The sequence below is a fragment of the Ornithodoros turicata genome, chromosome 2 (assembly GCF_037126465.1).
Source record: "Ornithodoros turicata isolate Travis chromosome 2, ASM3712646v1, whole genome shotgun sequence".
NCBI classification, from domain to species: domain Eukaryota; kingdom Metazoa; phylum Arthropoda; class Arachnida; order Ixodida; family Argasidae; genus Ornithodoros; species Ornithodoros turicata.
This window is the reverse complement of record NC_088202.1, coordinates 91,358,792-91,379,021: the sequence shown is the minus strand read 5'-3', so window position 1 is coordinate 91,379,021 and position 20,230 is coordinate 91,358,792. Positions and strand designations below refer to the sequence as shown.

The window sequence follows — 20,230 nt, the reverse complement described above, 5'->3', positions numbered from 1 at the left end:
GGAAAGTGGCAGATATGGCATAATGGTCTGTGATGTCAATTTCAATAACCTCAGCATGTGACAGTAAACAGTCTTTGACCCATATCTGGTCTAATATTAGAGTAGATGTACTGCATGTTACTCTGGTAGGTGACGTAATCGGACATGTAAATCTGTAACTAGTAAGGCAACTAGAAAAGGCTACAGTAGTAGGTGAATATCTAATAAGTTTATATTAACATCACCAGTAAGTACAATACACTTATTTTCCAAACTCAACTTGTGTAACCACATATCTAAAGAACCAGTGAATTGGGTGACATTCACAGATGGGGAACGATATAACACGCCGGCGACAACATTTCTATGCGCACCGGACAAACAGCTTTTATCAACTTCAACCCATACGCTTTCACAACATGGAATATCTAAGACAATATCATTGCGGACAATATACCGTATTTGTGAAGCAATAAAGAGGCTTACTCCACCACCGACATAAGTGAGAGTGATTGATCACGGCAAACATGCTTAGAAACGTAGTTTTTGTACTGGTAAAGGGAGGTCTCATCGCTATTTAACCAAGTTTCGCTGATTGCGACAAGAGAGTAAGGCAATGGCCTGCAGCACAAAAAATCGTCTATTTCATGAAAGTGTCGTCTTAAACTTCTCGCATTAAAGTGAATTAAAGAAAATTCCATCAACGCAATAGGGGAACAAAACAGAACACATCCTTAGTCACCAGTTCACAGCAAAGGGCCCATTTTCGCAATATCTGCTTCATGTCTGATTCGGAGGACCGAACTCTCCGTCGAAAATTGTGCTTTAATCTGGCCCTGGTCGGTCCAAACGAATTTCCAGTTACTATATTTTGCAACGGTTCGCGTTTTTGCAAGCAGTTTTTTGTTGATAGGCGTAAGATGGTCATTAAAGTAAATGAACCTATTGTCGTTTTTAAAACCCAGGTCTACAGCGCAAAGGCGTGCTCTCTTAGCCTTCGTCTGAAACGCATTCTTTTTACTCCTTGAAACAAATATTTTTCCCAGATATGTCATAAGTTGGTACACGATCAATATCAGTTTCATCGACGTGCATATTGATTTTAACCCCAATATATATATATATATATAATCTTCACGCAGTCTTCTCCCTGGGTTTCAGGTACTCCGTTGATCTCAATGTTGTTTAATCTAGAATACTGTTCGAGGTCATTCACTCTTTCCGATAGCTCCTCGTTAACTTTTCGCAGTTTAGTATTTTCCACAAGAACACCTTCCAACACTTTTTGCGTTTCACAAAATTTTTCATTGATGGGCATGCTTTTGTTCACTTCTTCAATGTGTGCGGACATAGCAGAGCTGCATGATCTGAACTCCTGTGATGTGTCATGTATAGCACTCATTATTTGACTCTTCATGTCTTTGATTTGCTTTTCCAATTCGACATTAGTCGGCATGGTTATTGTACGCGGTTACACAACCTCACACTGTCACAAGAACCAAGAGCCAGGATAAAATGACAAGGGTTATAGAAAGCGCTACAAACCTGTTAAGATAGTGAAAATTAGACTTGTGCAGATATAGACTTGTGCAGTTGGTAGCGGCCTGGCTCAGGTGAACAGTGTAAGGTTAGGTGGTTAGGAACAGACTGTGCAACACGCGGGTCTGTCTCGTATCATCCACTCTCTTGACGTGTAAAAACATTTCGACGTTCAGCTGCACAAGACGCAGTCTATTGCGCAACGTGCTTTTCTGAAGTGGCTTACGGAAATATTACGTTCTATGGCTCCAGGAACCTCCATCACATCCTTCTAAGCTGCGGACAGTACGATCGCGAGCGCACTCATGGAAACTGCTCCGCAACGCGTCGATCAGCGCCAGTTCGACTTGGCTAAAATTCTCGGGCCATGGTCGGACCCCTCACAGCAGATGCAAGGCCTACTAGTTGTTGCTGAGTTCCTCTCCAGCACTCGACTAATGGACGAACTCTTAAAGGACACATTTCCATCATTATCACTTCCTCATCCGTTCCACAAGCGCGATGGGGCAGTGTGTCGCTATAACGGTGGTGAATGACCCACTACATCATCATCCCCTTTATGTGTGTGTGCGACTCCAGGAACAATTCTATGCTGTTCGGGATTAGTCTTTCCGCGCTTTTATACGGGGCAGCAAAGAGGTGAAGTGACCATAGGCTCTTGAGCTTCACGCTTAAGTCTCCTCTACTTGATGTTTGCCCGGCTGCGCGCTTCTGGCCGTCTGTGGAGGCAGTACGTGATGGGCGGATGAGAAGACGGCCCACTAGGTGACGGCTGTGTCGTCGCTCGCTGTAGGTTCGAGTTTCGCGATACTCGATGGCTCCAGGAACAACGTCGAGCTTGTCCGCTGACCTGTTTTCGAGTGCATTTACGCAGTTTCTCCACGACAGCCCTGGGAACAATGCGAGTTTCTACTGCCGTGTGCCACTCGCATATTTATAATTTCATTTTTTGTGAGCATATACATGTCTTGTTCAAGGTTTTTGGCGAGCCTTGAAAAACGCGAAAATTTGGGGCTATTAAAAAAATACAAAACAAAAAGAAATGAAAGGTCGGCCAGGGAATATTAAGGGTTTTACATGATCTCTAAGCCATTTTTACAAGAACTCGCCTACTCATTGTCACTCTTTCCACAGGGAGCGGGCACTCCATACGTCATTTAGCCGCATGTGTACGACAAAATGCACAGACACAAGGAACAACATACAGACACATTCTCAGACAAAAAGACGGCGGTATTCCTGCGACATATCGCACAGGACAGCCGTTGTGCTGGAGGTGCATGGTGAGATTTATGTTCACTTACATTTTATTTCACGTAACGAAATTTATAATGAGTACATTCATAATTCCATAATGTAGAAGCCTGAGTCTGGGCACACAGACGGATGACACACAACACTCGACTCAAGTCTTAGTTGTGTGTCGTCCGTCTGTGTGCCCAGACTCAGGCTTTTGCATTATGGAGTTCACCCACCAGGCTGCATCTACGCCGTTTTGTCAGTTACATTATCCACATTAATATTAAACAACAATTCATTCCTAGTTTCACTTCTTTTTAAGCGGACCACACACGACGAAACCAGTTTCTCGTTGCATATTCCAAAGCATGCTCTTCACCATCGTTTCAACAGCCCTGCGGGACAATCCGCCGACGGGAGCGGAGTTATCTAAGTTTGTCATAGTGCGACACCCATCTTCGCCTGTATGTGTCCCCGGATGCCTTGCGTCGCGCATTTTGCTGTACATGAGTCTCGATACATGCACACTTTACAATCGTCTCCAGAAAATATTACACGGGCAAGACATATGTACGACAAAATGGACGACGCGACGCGTGATGCATGGCAAATCATTCTGGGAGAGCTGGTACCAAGTCGTCGCGGCAGATCTCTGGCCTCATCTTAGGTGTTTCAGAAAGATGAAAGAATCCAGCGTTTTTGTAATTTTGTGGCGAGCACATGACATGTGCTTCTTTACTGCTAAGACGCATTCCCTCTGACGGGTGCCTGTCACCAATAAGACACGTCTCTTTCATATCCCACTGCCTTTGGATTCTTCACCTCTCTGCTGACAGTACTACCGAAGAAGACAAGATAAGTGATCATGGAACGAGAAAAAGACCGGAAGTGCTGACACAGGGTTACTATTAGCGGCACAATGCACTCGCTTGTGCACAAATGCGGTCATCCACCGTCGGGCTCCAAGCAACATATTTCGCTGAAAGGACAAGTTCGTATGGCGAATTTTCCATTGAAGTCGTTGCTTGTGGCTACCATGTGCTAAACACAGAACGATTGTTCTGCTAACGTAACCGTCAGCCATCCGAGTATACATAAAGTTCAGTACATTGTGATGGTTGGCAACTTCCTTAAACTTGAATGAGACGCCACACGAGTTGTTCTCCATATGACTAGCTTGTTCCGTGACCAAATCGATTGCAACGTCCTTCCACGACGCGCAGTTATGCCTTCCTATATGCATATTCCTCCCGATTCAGTCCGTTTCGGCTCACATCAGGTGGAATTATGGGATAAAATAGTTCCATAGAACCGATGAGAAGGCCCGCGAACGCATCTGGGGATAGACACGTTGCCACACGTTTCCAGAATCGGTCAGAAGGAGAAACCGGCTGCGGGTCAGCAGGAGTACAGTGAACCTTTTGCAGGACGTGGCCGATTGCGGGCCAGGTAGAGGCCTGACCTAAAGTGTAGCTTTGCTGTAGTTCAGTGTAGGAACGAACAGAACGACCAGATTATATTAAAAACAGAAATGAAAAATGGAAACGTAGGTCGCACCGGTGCGACAGTTGCCAAGTTGGCAAAAACTCTCCTAACCTACTAAGCTCTCTTTTTTTTTTTTTTCATTCAAATACAGCACCGACAGGCACTCTCCCTGCTTAGTCTCTTTCAACGTTGTGAGCGTATACGGAAATAGTTGAGTGATACGCAATACATAAAACGCCTCGGCGGAACATCAACGAACAAGATTGCGATCTCATGAAATACCAAGGAAATGTCAGTGATTACTGTAAATTTTAATGAACGCTGTAGTGAAGATAGCGAGGGACACGGTGGGACCTTCAGCATTTCTGCCCGGATATCATGCGCGAAAAACTGTCCGGAGCAGAGAGGCGCAGAGAAAAAAGAAAAATAGAGATGGAACAGTTATGTACAAGGGTGATTATTATATTTTCTTTATTTATTGCTGTTTTCTCTGATTCTTCTTCCTCTCCTTATTTTTTCGCTTTTGAATAGAATAGAATTGAAATAGAAAAAAAATGGAAACGTAGGTCGCACTGGTGCGACCAGCTGTTCCAGGACGCTTGATGTGTGAAAGCGCTGAATGATTTAAAAGAGTATTTCAGCACGCATGTCCTTGAGGTAGGTTGTCAGTGCACACAGCGCAGGTTGCTGGTGCTGCCTTGGCAGGCTCCCCAGTATCTTCTCAACACTAAAGGGCCGGTTGTCAAGTTTCGCGAAGGCGTTCTTCGATCAGTGTTCTCCGGCTAGAGTCGAAGCGTCGGCAAGTGACCAGCACGTGCTCCGTGTCCTCAACAGTTCCGCAAGTTGAACAGATCCGCGATCCAACGACACCTATCTTATGAAGGAATGCTGCTGCGAACAGAAGGACCAATCAAACGCGCGTTTCATTTGTCTTCTTGGATTCATTGATTTCTCATTGGTTCCACTGGACTTCTTATGTTTCTAACCGGCTTCACCCTCTGCCCGAAATATCGGCAGCTCTCGCCCTGAGGCTCCTTTCCCTCACATTTCCTCATAAGTTTGCTGGATATCCAGTCTTCCTAACCGGCTTTTGTGTAAGGATGCATTCATTTACCTAATCCACTCCCGCACCTCATCAAAGCGCCTCAAGGACGCAGGTTGTTCACTTCAATGGTAGAAGCTAGTTGTATTTTCACCATCCACACATGCTGTTGACCTATACTACCCAAGACGCCACATGTCAATATGTCACACGTTTCTATCACATATCTTCTCTTATCCGTTAAATACCGTGCCAATACCGTGCTCAGAAGAACACTCTCTGCACGAAATATCGAGGCTTCCGTCCTGAGGCTCTTCTCTTAATTTGCTCACAGGTTCGTAGGATCTACCACTCTATATATGCTGAGCAATATACGTTGTTGGGCTAGTTGGTGCATTGCAGTACAGAAGATAGCGCAAAGAACAGACGACCACGGAGAAGATGTAGACGGGAAAGCGCTCGTCCCTTCTACATCTTGTCAGTGATCGCTTGTTGAGAGCGCTATCTTCTGTACTTCTATATATGCAAAGCAGTTCGTTAATGGGAACTGATACAGCAAAAAGGAAGTAAAAAAGCAATGATGCGACTCGTATAAAACTCTGTGCGGCAGCCTGGGAATTTAATTTCAGACCATCGGGAACATAATGCGATTCTAATTAAAGCGAGCGCTGACGAAAATATAAAGCGACGGTCGTCCCGTACTTGAGAGTTGTACTCTTTTACTGCTGCTGGACATTATACAGGTTTTCGCGTTAGGGTGCATGACCGTGCACCAATTAGGAATGACGTAACGCAATCTTTGCCACCAGAGGACAAACATAAGCACATACGCCCCAAACTTCTGCACACCATAACGAGAAGTATAGGAACGACAAGGCACAGCCTCTCGATATTAGCCTGCAGGAGGCCATTGTTGTGGAAGAGACGAAATGTAAGCCAGCTAACTGGTTTATGGACGAGGAATGCATATCTCTATAGTTTGGGGAACAGAACGGACGTCACGACATGTAGAAGTTATACAGTCGTGACGTCCGTTCTGTTCCCCAAACTCAAGGATATACATTCCTCGAGACACTGTTACCTTTATTTCCGGTTGGTACTATAAGGCTTCGTTTCTGAAGTCTTACTTTATCGGTGATGTGACAAAATAAATAAATCGTTTCTAACTTTTCCTGCCTTTGCAAAAGTACAATCTCGATAAGGATGGCAACCCTCCAAAACACCTACCTTGCACGGCACCGCACATGCAACTACATCCATCACTGATTTCGCAGTAGCGTCGCAACGCGTTCTTGGAGTTCCTCTTGTATACCGGTTTGCTCCAGACGCTGTAGAGTCCTACTCTGTATCTCAATGACCATTGGTGCTTCTTTCATATGTTTTTTTTTTCTTGACCGTCGTTTTTGCGGCGTAGCGCAGTCAGTGGAGGTCTGCTCAATTGTTACTTGCACATAACTTTAACTTCATTCTCATGTCTCACATCTAATGTTTCGCCTGTAATGGGGTAGTGTACTGCTCTCCTGATTCACCTCAGGCCATAGTCACGATTTATTTGTTGTTGTTGTTGTTGTATACTCGCTATTGACCTCATTTCTTTTGCGCATATAACCAAGGTGTGGAAATGAAATTATAGGTGTACTAACGCTGGTCTATTGAATGAATGATGATATCATACGAATTGCTGAAAGTGGCATCCCTTGGCACGCAGGCACGCTTGAACGCGACGCTTCATGTTATTGAAAATTCGCACCAGCTGGTCGGCATTCACAAGCTCAACGCGGCGAATGTTTTCTTCCAGTGCCGCGACAGTTCTTGGTACTCGTAGTTTAGAAGTGCGAGCGTAGATTAAAGACAGAGGGACGTAATGTACACAGATAGGTACTCTCTTCCAACTGAATTTATTCGACAAAACGAAGGGACATATTTATACACATGTAGAAGCGCGAAATCCCAAATTGGTTCGCAGCAAATCAAATTCCCTTCCGGTGATCGGCACTGATCTGATGCAATTACCTGATAAACGACTGTATGGGGCTTAAGTAGTCCTCGTTTTGTTGCGTTGATAGAATACGGGGGACCGGTTGATGTCCTCGTAACCTTTTATTGATACAACCCGATGTATGTCAACCCGCAAGTGAACCCGAACTTGTGTACAGCCCTTGTGGAATATGGTCTGAATTTTATCGCATGGTGTACCGAGCACTTCCCGCTTATATCCCAAAGGCACTGTCACTGTGACACACAATCTGGATCGGCGCGCAATCCTGGTCGCCGAAATCCCGCTGGACACGCCTGCACCGTCCGCACTTTACGTTCGTTACTGTGATCCAGGTTTTCATTTGACGCCGTCTGGGGAGAGCTTGGCACAACACACACTAAAGTTTCAAATGAAAGGAAACGTTGGTTCAGGATGTCTGCTTGAATGGAATTCACATTAAACCAAATGCTATTGCAGCTATTTCGGCGTTTGACCATGTTGTTTTCTTCGTGCGGGCCGCCGCCATCGCCGCCATCTTGCCAGCAAGGAACCAGCAGTGCGAGTAGCGCGCGATTTTTGCCCACCAAACAAAACAGTAGCGCCGCCGCATCGCTATGACGTCACGCAATGAAGTAAGCCTTTTGATGCAGAACCCAAACATCATTCTTCTTCATAAGTTTATCGACACAATAAAACGAGAGCTAGCTGAAGCCGCACAGATTTGTTTATCAGATAAACGCATCAGCAAGGAATCGGTTGCCATCACCGGAAGGGAATGTGATTTGCTAGGAACCACAGCTTTTTTTTTGGGGGGGGGGGGATTTCCTGCATCTACATATGTATAAATATGCCCCATCGTTTTGTCCAATATAAATTCAGCTAGAAATGAGTGCCTGTCAGTGTATATCTCTCTGTCTTTTTCTACGTCCACACTCCTAAACTATGAGTATCAATAACGAACGCGCCGGATCTATATAGCTTTGATAGTCCTTTGATTGTTCCGGAACACTTTATCTTTCAAGATGTCTCACAGAAGAAATCAGAGGGTGTAAGGTCAGGTGACCTCGATGGCCGCAGACCGTTTGAGATGCATGAGTGTCGCGGTAAAGCATGTCTGCATGTCAATGGCGGCTACTGTCAGCACTTGATATTATATCATCATTCATCCCATAGACTTGGGTAAGTACACAGGTCTGTAATTTCAGTTCCGTCCGTTGGTTATTTCGCACGTTATGAAAAAAAAAAGAAAGAAATGGCCAACAACAACAGATAAATTAATGGTGATGAATGAGGAAATTCGCCACATAAGGTGCGGCCCACTACCCCAAGACGCAATGGACAGGATGAGATGTGTCCTGATGATGAGGTGATGAACGATGAGGTGGTGATGAGGTGATAGGGGTCGATAGTCAGTGGAGTAAGTGAGACATCAACAGAACGGTAGGCAAAAGCACAGCACACAAAAACACACAGCACACAGGTACGCAGGCACATCATAGGGTAGAGAGGAGACCAGTGTCCCGGAGAAAAATCTTGAGGTACTCAAGAGCTTGGCCATGGCGAAATGCTCAATAGCATGTGGGACACGCTGTAATTCAGCCGTGAAGTATGACGTCAAGGTCTTTTACTTCTAAAAGCGATATATCCATATTTACAGTTCGAAAGTGGCACAATCGCGTGCGTACTTTGATTGGCTGTGTTCACGCATCGGCCATTGATCTCTCCGTCACACAACATAACCACAAACCACTGTTATATGCCGACGGTTACTCAACACTCGCTTACGCTGACATAAAGAAAGTTGATAAGGTGCTGCTTCACTCTTTGGCAACGGACGTCACACTGTCCACTTTACAGCATGTACTTAAGAGTCTTAATATAGACGACAACATAAAACCCGCGTAAGAATAATGTATTCAACGAAGGGTAGTGCGTCCAGACACCAGCGTGGATTCTCTAGAAATTTATTCTGCGAACCACAGTGTCTTAGGATCAGCTTCCCGGTGATCATTATGAGCTCTCGGCTGGTTTCCAGACTCTCATTACTAAATAAAAAATGGGCAGAGGCTGACGGGAATATAAGTGACAGTGCCGTCGTTAGGACCTCTATTTTGTTCCAGGAGCATGAGAACCCTACTTGAGACAGATAATCACGAACACAGCAAACAAATGAACTGTAGCTATCTCATTTGTAAAGGAAAAAAAAAGAAGAAAGTACAAGGCCACAGCAAACCAAAAGCCCAATTAGCGGTTACGAGAGGGAAGCTCGCAATCACGGTATAAGCCGCACAAAAAATGTCTGTGTTTGATTCCGAAAATGAAAAAGCGCCCGTGGAGGGGGGCGTGCTTGTTGAGGTTCAGCCTCGCCCATCAAAACTCCCTTGAGGTTAGTCCGTAGTAAAACGTAACACTGTGCGCTCTTTGTCTTCACTTGCGACCCGCGTTATGTTTTCAGTTTGCGTTTAGTGTTGATCGTGCTGCGGCGAAACTTGACGTTTTTTTCCGCGTTGTAGTTTTCGTATGGGCATAATGACACTACACCCAAAGTCTTTCCCACGATTACAATATTGCTTATGTTGGTATACTCTGTTTCCTATGTGTTTGTTGACCATGTGCGGTGAATATGTTTTTAGTTAGCAGTGACTCAGCGACCGACCAAACCGTAGAACGAGAGAGCGGGTCTGCATGGAGTAACTACCGTTCACAGAGGGACGGCAAGATGACGTATACCTCTTACAGAAAAGTCTGTATGGATTACATCAATCTGGAAGGAATGGAACTTCACGTTAGATACGTTCCTGACGTCTGAAGAAATGAAGAGATGCAAAGCGGAGCCCTGCGTTGACGTCACCCAGAACAAAGAACTAATCGTCGGAGCATACGTTGACGATCTTGTTGATCACCTCGAAAGGTCAAACTAGCATCGTTGATGTCAAGGGACGACTAAGTCAAGGGTTTTACATATGAGGCTTGGGCGAAGCCAGCCATATTTATCCATGCGGTTGAAGGGAAGTCATCAAGTGTAAGTGGATAGAATGTGGCTTGCCTCACCCAAGTGTCGTATGCCAAACTCAAGGACGTCCTGTAATGTACCGTAGTTAAACCGTAATCTCCGATTACTTGGAAGGGTTGAGGAGAAAGGGCTGCGTGTAACATTTGAGGACACCAAAGCTGAAGTTACTGAGAAGACTAGTGAGTTAAGCCTCACTGCCACTCGCAAAGGAAGCCTGCATCATGTTGAAGAGGCACAAGTAGCATGCAGAATAGTAAAGTTAAGTGACCCGACTCTCTCGCATTGAGGGCTGGGTCATCTACATGGAGACGGAGTACGAAGCGAGCCACGTTCTATCCACGGTTGAAGACAGACAGTGATGGAAAGTTGTCGCTGGACCTATCTCTCTACATCTAAGAGGTCCTGGAGATGCTCGGCATGACTGATGAGAAGGGTGGGCCACCTCCTTTAGTCCCCGGAACCAAGTGTCTAAAGGCCGACAAACCACGGCAGCGCGGGGAGACCTGCAACACAAGTACAGGCAATCAGTTGGAGCACTGCTGTACCTAGCTCCTGCCACTGCACGTTCACCACTTACACTTTCGGCTTGCCATTTAGCTATTCGCCGCCGGTGTGCAGCCCGTGCCCAAGCATTTAGATCTCAGGCCGTCGCCTACAACAGTCACGTGCAGTCCATCGACCCCTCGGTTCCCTTTTTCATTGCGTGTCGCTGCAGTCGTCACGAGGAATCATTGCTGGACCGCCTCCGTCTCAACGTTGCCCGCACCCCATTGCTTCTTTACAAAATGGGCCAATCCAGCTCCCCCTTGTGTTCCAGCTGTGTTCCTCATTGTCTTCTGCACTGCCAGCAGCACATTCCCCAACGGCAAGCCCTCCATCGCCGTCTAATACGGCTGGGCTGCAACACAGTGTCCATGGCCACCCTCCTCGGTCCCGTCCCTCGGCCTACCAAGTAGGCCATCACCACAGCCCTGCTCCGCTTCTTAAAAGACTCGGGCCTTGCGTCTGCCCTCTGACCGGATATTCCTAGAACTTTCTTTCGTGCCTGTACTGCACTGCACTGCGTGCCTGTTTTTCTTTCATTTTTTCCTTTCCTTTATTTCTTTTGTTTATTCTCAGTTCCTTCCTTTTCCTTTCTTGTTGTTTATTGTTCAGTTTGTTTTTCGGAATAGCCAGCTGGCAATAGCCTGCTGACATTTCCGCTTTTTTTTTTCTCTCTATTAAACATATCCCCCCCCCCCCCCTTAGCCGGAGGAACAGCCGGCCCGACTTGGCATTTGTGACTACCTATACGAGCCAGTTCAGTGAAGCTCCAACTGAGGAACATTGGAATCAAATAAAACATATCTTTCACTACGTGAAGCAATCTAGGAACTATGGTCTGGTTTACCAGAAAAGTGGTGACCGCATGGAAGGTTATTTTTTGCGCTGCAGGCTTTGCAGGTGATACGACGGACAGAAAATCATTCGGTGGGTACGTCGCGACCGTAGCAGGCGCTGCAATTTCTTGGAGCAGCAAGAAGCAACGAACGACTGCGTTATCGACCGCAGACGCGGAATACTTAGCAATATATCACGCCGAAAAGGAGTTGCTACGGTTCCAAAGCTTCATCGAAGAACTTGAAGCGCTTGATCTCATTTGACCTAAAGTCTTGCTGGTGGACAATCAAGGACAATCAAACACGTTGATATTAAAGGGATACTTCGGAACGATCGGTGAAAAAATTGCTGCGCATCATAGTTGGTGTATAAGATCCACAGTATACCTGCGACCAGCTTTGTCTTTTTGTGTGTGTGACGAATTATGCCTCAAATAAACAAGCAATCAAACCGAAACAGGAATGCGGAGAGGAGACGCAGAAACTTTCCCTTCCGAAGGCCAACACGTTACGTCATCCTGCATGGAGCGGACAAGTAGTATACCACGCCAGTCGTAGCCGCTGTGTTACATTCTCGGAACAAGACAATGGACGAAGATTCGGGATCAGATTACTCAGACACAGATGGAAGGAAACAGCTGTCATCTGCTTCCCTTGAGTCAGAAAACAGCCCAGGAATGGTATGACTAATGCACGCGGTGACGCTGGCCGAGCACAGAAAGAAAGAAAGAAGTACTTCCACCGACGCTCGGTGGGAGCCAGACTCTTTCAAATTTCAAGTCATTTTTACGATTCCACCTTCGTCCCCCGCCCCCACCACCACCACACACACACGTGAGATACTTCACAACTCTATTCAGTTAGTGTAAAGGATTGTGGGAATACTACTTTCCGAGATAGAGATGATCCAAGAGGGCAATTTTGAAATGCAAAACATCGAGTGCTCGAAGAACTGGGCTGATCTTTTGACGAAGATTCTTGTACTAAGGGTACATTTATGCTGCAGCATCGCTGCTCGCTGCAGCTTCAAGCACATCGCTGCTCGCATAACCGCTAGGGTGCGTTTACCCTGCAGATTGCTCAAGATGCTGCTCGCTTTCGCTATATCAGTCGCCTAGCAGTGTTCACTGGAAACGAGGAAAAGTGGGAAGGAGGAAACCGACTTCATCACAACCAATCGCAGGTCGGATTTCAAGACGCCAGTCATCAATGATACCAGGAAGACAAACATGTTTACATTCCTAGGTGCAGCGAGCAGAGCGGCAAGCAGCGGCGAGGATAAGCGAGCAGCCAGGCTGCAGGGTAAATGCACCAACAGAAAGCTCTGTGTTTGACCTGTCATCGCCAGAAGTCAGGTAGTCCCCGGGCATGTTCAAACATGTTTGGCAGCATTGTTGTGGCGATGATCATGGCGTGCATCTTTGGCAAGCAGCGATGCTGCAGCATGAACGCGCCCACAGAGATACATGTGTCTGTTTCGTCATCGCCAAACAGCGACGTGCCATGTGCCAGCAGCGATGCTGCAGCATAAATGTACCCTAGACTGCTGAACACCGTGAGCGTTTGGGTGCGGGTAATTTGGTGTCAGTGTATTAAGGGGGTGTGATAGTATTGTAATCTGCTGCCACCAGTCGGCTCTGTCTTGTGTATGTGTTACGGGGTTGCTCGTGCTGGGGAGCGCACGTTTTATCGAAGGAAAAGAAGTAAACTTCAGACCCGCTCTCTCGCCCTGCGGTTTGGTCAGTCGCTCAGTCGTTGCTAACTAGTAATTCGGGGCTTTACGTCGCGACACAACTGTGAGTCACTGCTAACTAACATATGTGCCCCTTACGTGTAACACGCACTACCATTACCGTTATTTACATATGTGCCCTCCCGCTTTTATCGTTTCCTTACGTCTTTTTTTTTCTTTTATGGGACACTGTTCCAGGTATATGTAGGTAGGTAAAGCCACAGTGAAAAAGTGCGCCTGAAATTAATTACCCAAAGCATCATTACGCTCAGGAGCATTTGCTTTCATGCACGATACTCGTTGCGGTCGCAATTAGCGACGGCAGCATAATTATTTCGTCATATTTTGCTGCTGATAGTCGAGGAAATTGCATCTACCAGAGAGTTCCTTTTCTTGTGTGAAAGTAGACAATATAAGAAAACCTCAATGTTTACAGCATAGAGATAATTACGGTGCTTATTATCGCCGTCGTCAAAAACAGCGCAGGGCCAGGGGAACAAATAGTGAGGAGAAGAGTTCTCGTGGTAGGTTCTTTCACACGTGGTCACCTTAACTAAATGAACTGAATTAAGACTCGCGCAAGGGCATTTAGGCTTTGGTAAAGTGTTAAATGGGAACTAAACTGCTGGCCAGACTTCGTATAAAAATCGCGCATAGTTAAAGCAGGAATTTCGTTGTACTGCTTGCGACATACTTGTCTGAAATGGACACATCATGCTCTATCCAAAATGAAACCTCCAGCTGCTGCAAGGTTATTTCTCCTGACTAATAGAATCTCGCGGCATACGGTCTACCTTCAAACACAATATTGGTATACAGCCCCTTCGAAGGCAACAATAATAATTGTGGATTTCCGTCGCGAGACAACTGAGATCATGAGCGACGCCACAGCGGTCGGTCTGTGAATTGCATTTGCCCACCTGAGGGTTCTTTAACGTGCGATGAAAGGTCACCACATGGCACCCCGTATTTAACATCTCTCGCGGAAGACGGCGTGTCTAAGCAACCTGTACCCCGCCACCAAGTTGCTGGCGTCCTCGGCCGGGTTCGAACCCGCGATCTCGTGATTAGAAGGCAAACGCGCTACCGACTGAGCCACCGAGGCCGGTTTCGAAGGCAACAAAACCAAATACGGACTGTTGAATCACTGATAGAAGATATCAGACAAGTTTGTCGCAAGCAGTACCTAAATATGTGCAACACTTCACAACCCAAGCGCTATCATTATGTGCAAAGCAGATCAAGGAGCGAAATCAGCGCACCCCTCGTTTTCCTCTAACGCGGCAGCAAATGCTGTTGTTGTTGTTGTTGTTGTTGGTGGTGGTGGTGGTGGTGGTGGTGGTGGTGGTGGTGGTGGTGGTGGTGGTGGTGGTGGTGGTGGTGGTGGTGGAACTGCTTGCCGTAGTCGGCCACGCTTAGGCGTGCGACGTCACGACTATCGCAGGGTGGACCGTGCGTCCTGGGCCGACTTCACGAGGAACTGTGCTGACTGTGCAGACTTAAACTGTGTCTTAAAGCGTCTCAAGGAAACCCAGCAGCAAACGTTATTGAGTTACGTCAAAGGAGACTGTCGTATCAGAAGTTCAGAACCCTGTATTTCGTGGCTCACTCCCAAATGACGTTTTGCATGGTCAGCCAGTCACAGACTCCCACAAGGCAGCTGCGTCTCGCGGGGTGGTGCTGTGTAATGCAGTGCCACTATCACACCCTGCACAACTTGTTTACCGCCGCACTATTGCGAATCCGCAGCTTTAGCTCCGAGAGGTTCAGCGACACTACAAAGCTATCCTAAAAATGCAGCACTGTTAAGTGATGGCTGGCATGAAACTCCAAAATAACGTCGGGAGAACCCGGAAGGCGGGTCACGTGTGAGAAATAGTGCACGACCCGTTTTCTTTAAGGTTATCTGAACATCTAGAAACTGATTTTTTAAACTGATTTAATTTGATGAAGAGATCACTGATTTGCCGTAATCGCTATATTCGTTTGGTTTAGTGAAGTGCAGCCAAGTGATGATTAGCGGTTGACAACTGTAAGAACTCGTTTGGTTATAAAGTGCCATTACAATCTAAAAATGACACGTATTTTATTGCGTATTATAAATCAACCTAGCGCAAAGAAGTACGCAAGATATAAACGTCGCCAGTGCACATTACGCGCCTCCACGAATGCTAGGAAGAACCCGCAAAAATTAATAGTTTCGGGTTCTCCAAGAGCAGGTGACGTCACTACGAGCTCTGCCGTCTGTCTGCTAGGAGCAGCGTGCGCACCTTCCCGGTCTCGACTTTCCGCCCGAATGTTGGAAGACAGCCAGCAGCTGTGGTGAGGGGAAGGAAAACGACCTTTGAGGAGCAATGTTGTCAGATGGGTGGCAGATTGCGTACACTATGACGCCATACTTTTCAAAACCTTTTTTACTTACCGTTATACTTTTTTAATTTTATGATACTTCCACGTCACATATCATCATCATCATAATCATAGAGAAGCAATGCGAGAGAAGACATTCATTGCAGTGTCATAAATTCGGTAAGATTCTGAAGACACAAGGTATCGTCAGTAGTGTCACTTTAACCAGTCAATTTCGAAACTATAGACTAGAGTCATTTTATGGACCTTTTTCACAGCGACCTATGCGCATGCGCATGACCTTGAGGCGTGGGAGAGGGGTATCTCCGTTTTCACTAGATGGCACAGTATGGGGTCGACAGAAGACGGGACCACTGGAAAGACCGCACGAACGGCGCGAGCTCCTCTGTCCCACTCCTGACCGGTTTCGGTCCTCTGTGCTACCCACGTGGACACGTTTTAGCTCGCGCCGAGCGTGGTCCGCTGGCGTGACACCAGGATACGACGCGTACGTGAAAAAGGTCCATTCTTCGTGGACCACCGACCACGGTATCAAAAATCCCGATCGGAAGAGTGGCGTACTTTGACAGTCATTCGATGGAATACATGATAAGATCAGAAGCCGGATGTTGAGAGCATGCCGTAACTCCCTCTCTGGATAAATGAGAAGACGTCACTCCCTATGAGGGCGCGACTTTGAGAAAAGGGATGTCGTGGCCGTGCGGGCGTCTCACAGAGTTACCGGTCGTCCGGACGGCGCCTTTCTCCTAGGAGCACCTCCCTCTCACTCCTCCGCTTATGGAGTGACGTCACGCCGGAGGGAGCCTCTGCAGCTGCGGAAGCAGCGCTGATGTTTAAAATCATTTTATTGGATATCTGAGCACTTTTCACAGGAAAAAAAATAGCCAAGTAGATTGTCGGCCGATGCAGAACATAGTGGTATCGATTTCATAGATGGGCTTCCGGATGCGACCGTCCCTTTAAACAAGAAACAGCTCTCACGATGAGCGACTGTTAGAATGCTTACTGGCGTTTATGGCACATCGAGGACATGTATTCCACCGTCAATCTAGTGGCTAGTATGAAAAATTGTGTATTGGACTTTGCGATCGCATATTGCTACCAGAATGTGAGCATAAAATTCAGAGGAAAGAACAGAAGAACGAAACTAAGCATTCGGGTAGTATCTACGTGTTTAAGACCTAAGTCGGCCTCATATTTTGCGTACAGATTACACGAAGGAAAGCGCCTCCTCTTATTCTCCCATCGTTCTCTCTTGTCCTTTTACTATCTTTAAGGATCCTTGCACCAGAAAATCCCGAATCAAATCAAATCAAAACTATATTTAAGAACAGTAATGCAACGATTGTAAAGGATAATTCTTACTGGTAATCCAAGAGAGTCTGCTAGATTTACATGTCAATACCAGTCTAGAACATGTTTGAGGCATATATTGGTGTACTTATGCAATGTTATTTCGTTCGTCAGCGTTCGGCCTGTGAGCGTGACTGAAAGCTGGACTCCCCGAAAGTTCAATTTCGCGGGGCTCGTGTTAAATTGGCAAATGCCTCTCTCGCTTGAAATATTCAGGGACCGACTGAAATGGCGAATACAGAAATATGCATGGACGTTCATTCGGTACAGCACCAAAAGGCCGACAGCATAAAATATGCAAAGTGCTAAGAAACGCCGCTCATAGTACTTTTGCAGTGGCTTAACGAAACAAGGACTGTGAGGAGAATGCGCGTAGAAACTTCGTTTGGCTCGATTGCGGTACACCATGCTATATGAAATTACGCTTGGGGAATATGTCACGAGTGCATTGAACAGAATACGTTTTCGCTGTGGACCAGCTTGACTGAAACGGCGAGATTGGAGAACTGGCTTCGTTCCCATGACATACATCTGTGCTGCTTGCACGATTAGAACGAGGGTCCTTCCTTTTTGAAATAAGATGCTTTACAACATTGCTATAAACGGGCTCTTTTTTTGCGACTGGTACCAATGGGGAGTAGTATTTCGTCTTGTACATTCATACGACATGGGGATCCTGCTTTAAAATTGGGGTTAGGGATACGTGCTTGTGCATATGGCCTCCCTGTTGCCGATGTCCCTTTGACCATGCCCGAAACTTTGTGGTCAGTCCTGTAAAGTAATTAGTTACTGGTAACCGAATTAATGTAATTGACTTACAGTCAGTTTCTCAGTGTAGTTTCTTAGTAATTAATTACGTTCAGGGCTACTTTCGATATTATGCAATTGTAGCTGTAACCTAATAGCTTTCGCAAGTAATTTTTAACGGACTTGGAGGTAATTTCGAAATTACTTTGCATGCTATTCGGGGTTCAAATAGTTTTCTCTTGTGTCCGCCATTTTGACTCATTCACAAAAGACGAGAGTATCGCAACTGCAACACAACACCGCTGTGTCCGATCAGGGATACGGTCGTATAGTAGGCTATGCGCTTTTACATACCGTATGTCAGTAAAGCCTCCATCTTATTTCTAACCCAAGTAATCGGGAAGACGCGAACAAGGCGCACATCACAAAGCGCCTCAATCGAAATTACATATTGAAATAAACGTAACACGGAGTAATCCAGTTACTTTTCAAGCTAATTGCAATTTCATTGTAATCGTAATTCAGTTATTCCTGAAGCGTAATGTTTATGACTGCCGTAAGGGTTGTTACGGGGCTGCATCTCCTGACTATCTGATATGATGGTCTTTTTGTTACCACAAGGTGAACAACACATTATTGTTCGCCACTGATTCTACTCTGAAACGGTGGTGTTGTGAGTGGAGGGGACGTGCTCATTCAAACTCACACTAGCGTGTAGCATCGCCAAGCACACCCACTCAATACTGCATCCGGAGTGTCGTGCCACGGACAAAATCCGCAATGATGTACAGGGACCGATGAGAACCAACGGCAAACACTCGCCCAAGTGACCTTCATGGGAATTGGTGGCTTTGGATGTTTGCTGAAGTCCTCGTCTGCCTAATTTTTGTGCGAACGGAGAACTCCACAGCACGTTGATGGGGTGTCAATAACGTTCTAAAGATGCGATTTTATTTGTAAACAAATGTATTATAATCACACAATATCTTACGACAGCAGCTCTACAACGAGTACTACAATATAGACTAGATGCAGTCCTAAAAATACAAAAGGAACACAACTTTGTCTACGAGGCCGTGAAATTTAGATACCCAACGGTGAGAAGAACAGCAGGAAAACGAAACAAATAAACAACAACAGAGTTCTTTATTTTATGATGATGATTGGGGAGTTTCATCGCCAGGGGCGATACTCTACCCCATTGCTGGTGGTAAAAATGAGACAAAAGAGCGTTGGTGACTGGGCAGAGGTGTGCACATGGTGCTTCATATTACACACGGGCTAAAGAGGTTGCAAAAGTTCGTTCCAAATTATATTAGCACAATGCATGATACGGTCATTTGCGTGGCTACGAAATTGTCACCCAACTTTCGAATGACGTGTACAGTACAGGATACTCGATTGGAACGTATTGGTATAGCCAAACTGTATTGGACAATCTCAGAAATTTCAGGGGTTGTTGGAAAAAACCTAGAGTGGTGTAGGAAAATCCCTGGGTGGGATCTAAACTGTCGCCCGCGGACCATTGTGACGAAGCAAGAAGTCCCTAGCTATCCATTTGCTGATGAACATGATGGAAACTGTATCAGCCACGCAGTCAAGAACGGGAGTGGCTTCTGGCCATCTGGTAAAACGATCCACGCAAGTGAGTTTGTGTTCATTCTCTGCCTATGGGAGCAGAAACATCTGGTTGGACGTGATGCAAACTTTGACTGGGAGCGGGAAAGGACCGAACCATGTCCCGAAAACTCGGGGAATGAGACAGGCAGGACGGTAGCAGTAGATGGCTATAGAACCCACTCCCGTCTTCGATTGTCTAAGAAATGTTTTTCTTCTGCACCTGTAACACGTCCCGATACCATGTACAAAGGAGTACGCTAACTGAAATCCTATTCTACGACTAATTGCATTGCGTACGACAGCATGAGATGTACATTGTTGACCTGACGATGAATTGCAATTCTTTATTTCACGCTGACCAGCCAGTAGGGAGGTAAGTGGGTCAAATGATAAAGTCGGAGGAAGGTCCGACTAAATATGGCCACAACTTTGTCATTTGCAGGTAGCCGACGAGGTGCAACAGTTGGATCAACTACGGAAAGGATCAGGTACAGTATGGATTCCACGTACGCATACACCTGAACATAAGAACTCGACAAATACGCTTCATATTAATATGATACCAATTTGACCTGGTTGTACACATGTACGATATGTAGATACGACAGTCCAGTAAAGATATGCGCACTTTCCAAGTCACTGTTTGCTGGTTCCCGCTGTCAGAGGTATAGCTTTCGTTTTGAAAGAAGCGTCCCCCGGCATTGGACGGAAAGAAGTAAGATCTGCGAACATTGCACCAGTTCAGTGGGCGAAG

General features: G+C 46.1%; 1 protein-coding gene across 2 annotated transcripts in view; it reads left to right on the top strand.

Moving 5' to 3' along the window:
- LOC135385773 (uncharacterized) overlaps positions 1-20,230 on the top strand; it is a 163,369-nt gene that overhangs the window by 88,915 nt on the left and 54,224 nt on the right. Inside the window, exons 3-4 of one of the 2 annotated variants that reach the window (XM_064615285.1) lie at positions 19,839-19,849; positions 19,919-19,964. The exons of the other annotated variant lie outside the window; for it this stretch is intronic. Of the exons in view, the coding sequence (XP_064471355.1) occupies positions 19,839-19,849; positions 19,919-19,964 (57 nt within the window). The remainder of the gene's footprint in view (positions 1-19,838; positions 19,850-19,918; positions 19,965-20,230) is intronic. 2 annotated transcript variants of the gene reach the window in all.